General features: G+C 49.4%; 1 protein-coding gene across 1 annotated transcript in view; it reads left to right on the top strand.

Annotated features, from left to right (window-relative positions):
• The window catches only part of PLEKHG3 (pleckstrin homology and RhoGEF domain containing G3), a 58,486-nt gene that overhangs the window by 44,819 nt on the left and 3,825 nt on the right, over positions 1-9,842 (top strand). Inside the window, exons 11-17 of the mRNA XM_015414499.1 lie at positions 181-285; positions 2,764-2,850; positions 3,613-3,651; positions 4,183-4,190; positions 4,487-4,813; positions 6,339-6,437; positions 8,271-9,723. Coding sequence (XP_015269985.1) covers positions 181-285; positions 2,764-2,850; positions 3,613-3,651; positions 4,183-4,190; positions 4,487-4,813; positions 6,339-6,437; positions 8,271-9,723 — 2,118 coding nt within the window. The remainder of the gene's footprint in view (positions 1-180; positions 286-2,763; positions 2,851-3,612; positions 3,652-4,182; positions 4,191-4,486; positions 4,814-6,338; positions 6,438-8,270; positions 9,724-9,842) is intronic.

The raw sequence follows: 9,842 nt of genomic DNA, 5'->3' as shown, positions 1-9,842 counted from the left end.
GGAATGAGGAAGGGCAAGGGGTGCACTTACTCCCCTTTCATCTTCCTCAAGGGCCGCTCCACTGAGGGAAGGGGCTGGTTTCATCCTCTCATCCATCCTTAGCTTCTGAATGTTGTGACCTCGTCATGCCAAGTGGGGCCAGTTCCCAGGTTTTCATAAATGTCTTCCTCCTCCTTTCAGATCCACATCGCTACAAATACAGTCCAGAGCGTTTGAAGAAGGCCTGGTCATACCAACAAACAGAAGACATTCCCCAGCAAGCCCGGCAGGGGCGTCGGCAATCAGGTGAACAGGGTGGGAGCAGAGGCCTATGCTTGTCAAGGCCATGCTGGGGAATGGGGACTGCTCTTGTAACAACACCCTGTTGGCAGCTGTATGCTGAGCAGCACTGCTTTGGAGGGTAATGGGCCCCCCAGTATCTGCTGGAGGTTTATGTTAGTTCCTATAATTTCATGAGTGGCTTGTTCAGTGGCCTGTCTTCATTATGGGTGAAGTTGTTATTAAGCATTCATATTGCTCAGTTTAGCTGACAGGCGCTCAAGTATCTACTTTGCCAAGGCCCGGTGACCTCTGACACACAACACGCACACACTGAGAGAACATAGTTTTGTTTATGCTGGACAGACCTGTGGGTCACTGTGAACTTCTGTTACTTCTGCATTGGGAGTCAGATGATTTATGAATAGACGTGATGGCTGACATTGCAGTTATTTGGAAAAGAGGAAAATTCAGGGCCTAAGAAAAGGAAGAGAGCAGGAAAGGCCTTGAAAGTGTGCTCAGATGACATACAGCTATTGTTAACACTGTTGTTGCTGTTTGCTGGCGTGGCCAGCAAAACCTTGCAGTTTGGCAGCTTTACAGTTTGATTTATGCAAGACGGGGGTGGTACAGGTCGGCAGGCTGTGAAAGGCATTTGTACAGAGGGATCGGAAATGTGTAAGTCATTTGGCCTTCCGTATGTGTCACAAGATTCCGCTGTCAGGTTCCCTGTCTGTTTCTTACTGGGGTTTAGAACTACATATATGGGTAAACATGAACAAACACTGTAATTCAAAATACTTCAATTCTCCTGGGTCTCCAAAGATAGAGTAATTCAGAAGCTGGCATATTTAAATATCAGCAAAAGTTGGCTGTTAACAAACATTGCCTTAGGTAGTCTTCTTTCTTTTGTTGATGTTGTTCCCTGGAATAAATATGGTGGCACCTGTGCTTGCCATCTGTGGAAGAAGAGAGAATGCTGAAAGGGAGTTCTGTAAAGACTGTGATGGTTTTCCCTAATGAGGTGGTGACTGAGAGATATTTTGGCTTTAACTGGATTTTTTAAAACTATTATTGTAAACCACCTTAAACCATGAGGAAAACAAACGAACAAACAAACATTACAGTGTGGAACTGCCCTGGCTCGTTGCAGGGTTTTAACGACTGATGGGGCTTTCTAAAAACTGTGGGCTTGCACTGCTTGCCAGCTTCTCTGAGCCATCTTGCTGGCTGTTATTGAAATCTGAGAGTGGTCTAGAGACCCCTTCTTTTGACGTTAGGAACGCTTCCCCTCACTTCCTCTATGAGAGGTTGGGCCAAGTTCAAATTCAGGAGCCCAGGAGAGGTCCGAAATGAAGCAGTAGACGCATACTTTGGACCAGCACCCTCTCAGCTTCTGCACTGTCCGTTCTGTTTTGAGGCACCTCTTCACCTCCTCAGAAGTCTTCCCTAGGCCCCTCCGCCTGAGGCTCCTTGCATAGGGAACTTTGGAGCTGAGTCCTGACTCTTGAGCCTGAGCCAGCAGCCTCTCCGAGTGGCCCCCAGCGGATCGCTCTTGAGCCTGTTGTACAAAAACAACCACCTTTTGTCAATGCCAGACAAGCTTGTGCAAGAGAGGGCAGGCCGGCTCCATTTCACTGAATCATGTACGCTGCAATTTGTGTAAAAAAGTCCTCACAGATGAGGTTCTGAATTTCTTTTGACCTTCCTCAACCTCTTGCTCTAACGAAGAGTGCTCTTGTTGTTAACAGCTGTCATAATTTTTAGGAACCTGGTATCTAAATTTCTTGCGATGAAACCGAGAGCTAGCCATTTAGACCATGTTTGTTCTGTCTTCAGAAACATAAGAAAGTTAAATCCAGGAAACATGGGGGAATCCCCAGGCAACTATAGATCAACTTATAAGAGTTGAACATGGGTTAATGGCACACGTTGGCTGTGTTGGCTTTGGGGAAGGTGGGGGCAACAAGCAACCGTTTACCCACAAGGCTAATTAATTGTATTGTTTTGTGAAAGGTGTATTTATAACATTTTAGTCTTTGGTTGTTGTGCCAAGGGAGATCAGTTGTGCCTAATTCTTATTTGCCTCAAACCTATATTTATGCATCAGATAAAGGCAATTCTCTAGAGGAACTTGGGGCGGGGGGTAGCTGCAACCTTCCCCTCTTCTTGAATGCTCTGGATTATCCACAGGTGCTGAGAGAATGTGCCTTTATTGAGGAGATACTGTAATGCACCCTTGAAAAATGACATCTGGTTCTCTTACAACAGACCATCCACAGCAGCAAGTGTATTGAAACTCAGGGGGCAAAAACCCTGAAGGGGAAAAGGCCCAGTATTATAAGAGACCTCATGATTATTTAGTCCACCTTGTTCCTTGAGAAGTAAGATATCAGAATGTTACTTAAACCTGCCCTAGAAAACGTCTTCAGCAAGGCAGGCCTTGTGGAACATTCCCTGGGAAACAGCACTGGCTCTAACGGCTGTCTTATGTCCCACCTTTAGAACCTTTCCATGGCAGAAACAGTGCTGAGAAGCTCCTAGAGGGACTCCACAGCTCTGCTTCACAGCGTAGCGGCCGCCGACAATCTGGTGCGGGCTCCCTTCATTCAGCATGTAGCACAAAGTTTTTCTGCAGTATGGTGTCATGGACTGGGAGCAAAGAATTGGAGGGATTCTGACCAGAGATCCCTGCCCCGCAGCTTTCTCTGTAGTGGATTGTTGGTGCATGCTTTGTCTCTAGGGCAAGGTGATGGCTGAACATGCTTCTTAGTTCCCAGCTACCGTGATGGCTGATATTGGCTCCTAAAGTCTTAGAGGCAAGGACCCCCCCCCCCCCCCGGGTCTCGCCAGAAAAATTCCAAATTCTTTTCAAAACATGAATCTTCAAAGCAAAATAAGTGGTGCACAATAAGAAACTATGCAGCTATCCTTGCTAAATAAGTACAATCTGTTCTGCTTACAGAATGTAGACATTTGCTTTATGGAAATTTGAATATTTGTGGCAGGAGGGGGGGAGTACACACAGCCTTGTCTGTAGAAATGGAGATGGAAGAAGGCAGGTCTTTGTTTTAACTTGGTGGCCTTTCTGGCCTTTCAGGTCCTTTAATGTTGGTGGCTTGCAAGCCCACAAGGCTGGTGCACGATGGGGGGGTGTATTTGAGAGGCCTTTTCTCCCCTGACCAGTGGAGGCTGGTGCTCTTCTGCTCTGCACTTGGATGCTTCAAGGTGTTTGCTTCTGGATGGGCTGAGGCTGGTGCTGGGTTACTTCTGGGACGATTTGGGTACTTCTGGGCTCTGAACCAATAACTGGATTTCAGGGACTGATTTTAGAAACTTTGGTTTTTCTCACAGAGCCAACAAAACAAATCCTCAAGCAACTGAATAACAAAGGTGAGTAAATTTCCCCCTCCCTCCCAGCCTATGTGAAAGAGGTTCTATATGCCATGGGGCTTCCCTCAGCAGGGTGGGCTCTGAGAGGCGCCTGACCCTGCTGGTTTCAGATTCATTCCAAAGAGCCACTGTGAGCGCAGGATGGGTCTCTGTCATTAGACCCAGGCAGTTTTGGTGTTGAAAGATCAAGCAGGACATTTCTCCATGTTGAATAATTCCCACCTGGTTCCTTTACACATTCAGCAATAGCGTTCTGTTGATGTAGGGCCCACCCGTCGCCTTTCTTGGGGTGGGGGGGTAATCACTGCACTCATTGAAACGGAGTATGATCATCTGCTTGTAGAGCAAGTGGCTCCGCTTGACTGTGGTCACTTCGGGTTATATCGAGTACATCTGAAACAGAAACAAAATACTGGGAACTGGGACTAGTGAGGAAATAAACTGAAGCTAGCGGAAGCCCCTCCCACTGCTGATAACTGTCTTTCTCCCCACCCGCTCTTCTCTTTCCATGTACTGCAAATATGGCAATAGGACTAAAGGTAAGATCAAGAAACTGTGGAAGGGGAAACATAGGAGGGATAGGGAACGGTCTTTTTTAATGGTTCAAGGTGTTGGTTGACGGAGGGTGGGCTTTTGGGTGCCTTACAAAATGTTCTCCACAATGAGTACTTGCTGCCCACAGTTGTAGTCTCCAGAAGAGTGAGAAGGAAGTTAGTCCTGCTTGTGGATAAGAAGCACATACAGATGAGGCAGGCAGGGATGTGAGGAATTGACCCCAAAGGATGTCTCCGCTGGCCTCTCAGCAAGATGTCTCGCTTGCCCCCACTTCAACTAGCATGCAGGTAGTGATGGTGCTCTTCTAGAGTTTGGGGAGCCCCCACAGCCCTCCGACAGCTTGCCCCGACAGGAGGATCAGCAGCGGCAGCAGACCTTTCCCCAGGAATGTCTGGAAGAGTTGGCTGAAAGTGATGGCAGCGAGAAGGAGATGGGGCCCGAGGAAGAGGACGAAGCCGAGGAGGAGGAGGAAGAGGAGGAGGAGGAGGAGGAGGAAGAGAGGCTGGTAGGAACGGAACAGGCGGCAGACTTTGCAAGCTCCTTGATGGCAGTCCTCCATTGCTGGCACTATCGGGCCAACGCTTTGCTTTTCTCTTGGGGCAGCACGGTGAGGTGCCTGTTCAGCCTCTCCCTTCATCCCCCTTACGCATGCTGGCTTGATGCATGGCTCTCACCTGCCCTCTGTCCCTTTTGGCTGTCTTCTCTACGGTCTCCCAGTTAACCAGGTTTGGCGACGGAATGGGAACACTCACAGGCAACTTCACAGCTAGCTGCTTAACCCTTCAGTTGTGCCAACGACTTGACGTACTCTGTACTTTGCACACTCCCACTCTGGCTAACAAGATTTATGGTTTGTTGACCAAAGAGGCTGGTTGGTTCTGAGAATCTCTGTCTCCACGGGAGGCCCCTTTTCCTGCAGTTCTTTTCCTTTTGCTAGGAAAGGTCCACCTTAGCAGGTCTGAGAATACAATGAAGCCGATATTCTTTCCCAAGTCCTGGTGTCCACAATATTGGACCCTTACTGGATTCAGCAGTAAGGATGAAAGCTGTAGGCATAGCTGTAGACAGGAGCAGATGTGGGGATTTGGCTGTGGGTGAGCTCCGCTACCCGCACTCCTAGCTCTGGTTGTGGTAAAGTCAAATCAGTCACCCACTGGCTGAATCCTGATTGATCAGTCATCTGTCTGGCCCTTTGAAATAATGTTAAGGGTTTTAAAAACAACGTTTAATAACCCCTGGAGGTTATTTGGAGAGGAAGACTTCATGGTTGATACAAAGGCTGGCCACTCATTTCTCTGCAAACTTAGTTTTTTTGCCAAGAACTAGGTAAACGAGTCCACCCTGTATATGATCAGGACAGCAAGGCTGTCCATGTGTCCAGATAGCAGTGTGTGTGTGCTCTATAGACATCTCACTGCTGAGGCTGCATCTGTCTTCACCTTATGAGGATCAAGTCTGGAAAGCTGCCAAGTGAGCGACTGATTGCAGAGTGGCAAGCAAACCAAAGCTGCCAACATTTGCCTTCCTTTGCCATTTGCTATGCGCCAACCACGTGGCGTTATAAAGCATAAATTCTTAGTCTGTGGATCCTACAAATGGTCAATATAGTCCAGTATTTTGCTTCACATCAGATGCCTCCAGAAGGCCTGCAAGCAGGGCATGGAAGCCAAGACTTCCTCCGGGATTGATGCCAGCACTAATATTCAGAGGTGTATATACCGCCTTTGAACATGGAGGTGTCATTCAGTCATCATGGCTAATAGCCAGTGGCAGACCTATCCTCACATCTGATTTGCTAGTGACCATCCCTGTGTAGGAGGTGGTTTTGGTTGTTTTGCCCAGGGGCTGGACTAATAAACTCAAACCTGCACAGGAATGCTTCTTCACCCAAGAATGACATTAGGTGGTTGGGACAAGCTGCTATCTCTGCCTTCATCTGTAAAATGTCTTGATACTAACACTAATGACCTGATTCACAACCAAATGAAAACAGGATTGTAAGGTGTTTCGGAAATGGTGGATGGCAGTGGCTAAGGGTGTCCAGTTGCTCTTGTCCTGGCATCCAATAAGACAACAAGGTTCCCTTCCCAATGAGTGCTCAGTCTTCTAAACTGCATTTTCTTTTGGGCCAGGGCAAGGACCGCAAGACACAAGAAGGGCACAAGCAAGGCCAGCCTCCGGGAAGCAGCGAGAAGGCCTGGATCATGGAGGCCGCCTCCACAGTTCTGAAGGTGAGGGGGTGTGTGTCTCTCTCCCCCCTTGGCAAACTGCACGGCCACTCCTGCCGGTTTTTGTCTTTGCCCTTCCCTTGAAATAGTGGATTCAGAAGTCTAGGCCAGGGGGGTCGAACTCATATGTTATGAGGGCCGGATCTGACATAAATGAGACCTTGTTGTATGTGTCATAAAATGTAATGCCAGGTAGTGGAGATATAAACTTTATAAAGGATAGAGACAAACACAATTAAAGATTTTTTAAACTTTAAATAAAACATGCTTAAAACATTAGCACTCTTGCAATATGTTGTCAAAGGCTTTCACGGCCAATTCTTGAGTATGCTGTTCAGGTGTGTATCTGTAAGCTGCAAATCTACTTTTGATTTATTGACATTCATTATAGAAATCTCATGCTGAGTTCTTTGAGCCTAGGACCCAGGGGAAAACATGAAATGGCTGGGCATGGTGAACTTTTGTACATAAGTTGCTTCGTTTGCTATGTGTTTGTCTACAAAACTATAGTCTTCCCCAGAGAAATAACTACAACTTCCTACAAAGGAAATATGCTGGGTGAACGTGGTCTGGATGCACACTCTCAGCCTAATCCACCTCACCTCACTGGCTTCTTGTTAGTCCTCCGTCTAAAAAGTTCACATTACTTTCTTACTGAGAAAGACTGGATCATGAGGGCATGAATACAGTGAAAAGGGGGAGGGAACCCAGTTGCACCCAGGAGAGCCCTGGCATAAGGAGCCCAAACACACACACACACACACACACACACACACACACACACACACACAGCATAAGGAGCCCAACAGAATATACACACATTGTAGCAAGGCACACAAAAGCTCATACCTTGAACAAAACTTTGTTGGTCTTAAAGGTGCCTGGTATTTCTGCCGTGTGATTGAGGCAACCCAGCAAAGCAAGCTCTCCCTTGTTCCCTCCCTCCCTGTCTCCCTTCAGGGAGGAGCCTCAGCTAGTGGAAGGAAAGAAAGGCTTCCCTTTGTCTCCTGTGTATGATTTAGGCAGCAGGGCCAGGAAGTGAGCTATGGCTGGCTCCCTTTCTCCCTCTGGGAGGAGGAGGGAGAGGAGCCTCAGCCAGTGCTTTTCCAGACTCTCTCAATCGCACAGGAGAGGCTTGCCTATCTATCTCTCCTGTGCAATTGAGAAAGTATGGTAAAGTAAGCTGTAATGTAGCAGCAGAACTGGAGAAAGAAGCAGGAAGCAGACAGGACCTTGTGGGCCAGATTGCAGCCCTCCGAGGGCCTGATCTGGCCCACGGGCCACATGTTTGCCACCCCTGGTCTAGACCATGGCCATTCTGTTTCCATGATCTAAAGTTCTCATATCGGCTACAGCAGGGGTCCTCAAACTTTTAAAACAGGGGGCCAGTTCACTGTCCCTCAGACCGTTGGAGGGCCGGACTATAGTTTAAAAAAACCCTATAAACAAATTCCTATGCACACTGCACATATCTGCAGTTTGGCACCCCTGAGGGCCAGCGGGCCCTAGGCGAGCCGGCCCTGCCAGCGGGCCGGATAAATGTTTTCGGTGGGCCGCATGTGGCCCACGGGCCGTAGTTTGAGGACCCCTGGGCTACAGTATCCTGTTTACTTCCAGACATTCCAGACATCCATCTCCTACTGAGCCAACATAGGGACAAGTGTATGGAAAGCCTGGACTTTAAATCTTAACTCCGTTGAGATGTAGCAATGGGCTGCATTTAAATAGGAAGAGTTTGCTTTTTCTAAACACCCATCTTTAATTAACAAGGCTTGCATAACAGATAGATGAAGCATTCCTGTTTTTTTCACTTCCTCTTTCACGTGTGTTTGGCAGGCTCGACCAGCTGTGGAGCTTGACAGAGTGGCAGAGGGTTCTCCCTGTAAGGAAGAGTGCCCAGAAGAGAATCCTTCAGACCCTGAGTCAACGAATCCTCCAGAGCCAGCCTTGGTAGACCAACACGGAGCCCTGCATCAGCATTCCGATGGCCTGGAAGCCACTGAAAACACAGAAAAGCCACTTAGCAGTGAGGAAGAGGAAGAAGGAGAGGAGGAGGAGGAGGAAGAGGATGGAAGTGCGCCCCCCCCAAGAAGCATCCTTCCTCTCTCTGTGCTAGATCAGGCTAGCATTATTGCTGAGCGCTTTACTAGCAGCCTCTCTCGCCGAAGCAGCCTGGCTCTAGAGGAGGGGAAGGGCTTCCTGATCCCCAAGCAGGACAGTCGGCGCGGCAGCGTCCTGAGCCTGGAGGGCAGTGAGAAGGCCACCTGCCACAACAGCGGCATCTCCGAGTCCCAGAGCTACAGCCTGCCACAGGAGCCCCCGGCTGAGCCCATCAGTGCCTGCAGCGAGCCAAACTCACTGGGTCCAGTCGAAACCGATCGCGCTCCCTGTAGGCGGAAGGAGTCCATGCTGTCTCAGCAGGACCGGCTGCTGTTGGATAAGATCAAGAGCTATTATGACTATGCTGAGCATCAAGATGCCGGCTTCAGCGTCAGGCGGAGGGAGAGCCTGTCCTATATCCCTAAAGGGCTGGTGAGGAACTCTGTCTTCAGGATCAACAGCCTCCCCCAGCCAGAACCTCCACAGGAAGTGAGGAAGAGAGCAGGAACCTCCGTCGGTCGTGGAGCCTGTCGGACGGCCGCCTGGGTACTCTCAAACAGGCCTGCTGCTGCGCCCCGGGCTGCCTGCTCTGAGCCAGGCCGTGAGGACAACTCTCAGCCTATCAGTGAAGCAGAATTCAGGCCACCTGCCGAGATGATTAAGATCTGGGAGGAGATAGAAAAGTCAAGAAGACACCTGTGGAACGGAAAGGCTGAAGAGGGTGGCAGGTCAGGCAATAAGGCAAATGGACAGTGTGCCGAACCTTCCTTGAGGAACAGGCTCAAGAGCCAGGAGAATGGCTTTGACCTCCACGAGCCACTTCTCATCCTGGAGGACGAGGCTCTGGGAGCTATAGCAGAAGAGTCTGCTGCGCCCTCCCCAGAGAACAAGTCTCCTGTGGAACGAGCGGTGCCTTCCAGAGTGCCCTGGAAACCAATGCCAGAGCTGGGGAGTTACGAGCCAGAGCAGTGTCCCCCTCAGCTGCACCCCCGTATCATGCAGCTAGCCCACCTGACAGAAACGGAGCTGACAGAAAAGATGCAGAACAAGGTGTACCAGCTGGCCCGCCAGTACAGCCTCCGGATCAAGGACCACAAGCCTGCAATACACAGGCGGCTTACTGAACTGGAGGAGGAAATGAAGGGCAATGCTACGACTGGCCAGCAGGAGGCAGACAAGAAGGGCAGCGGTAGGTGACACCCCTCGGGCCTTGTACTGTATGGATTATGGTTGTGCCTAATGGCTTTCTGGGGCGGGCTCCTGTCCCTGACTTAGCTTCCCTCCCAATGGGCAAGCCATGGACAAAGC

The sequence above is a fragment of the Gekko japonicus genome, unplaced genomic scaffold (assembly GCF_001447785.1).
Source record: "Gekko japonicus isolate JY-2015 unplaced genomic scaffold, Gekko_japonicus_V1.1 scaffold446, whole genome shotgun sequence".
Classification (NCBI taxonomy): Eukaryota; Metazoa; Chordata; class Lepidosauria; order Squamata; family Gekkonidae; genus Gekko; species Gekko japonicus.
The sequence above is the reverse complement of the archived record's forward strand: the minus strand, read 5'-3'. Positions and strand labels throughout refer to the sequence as shown.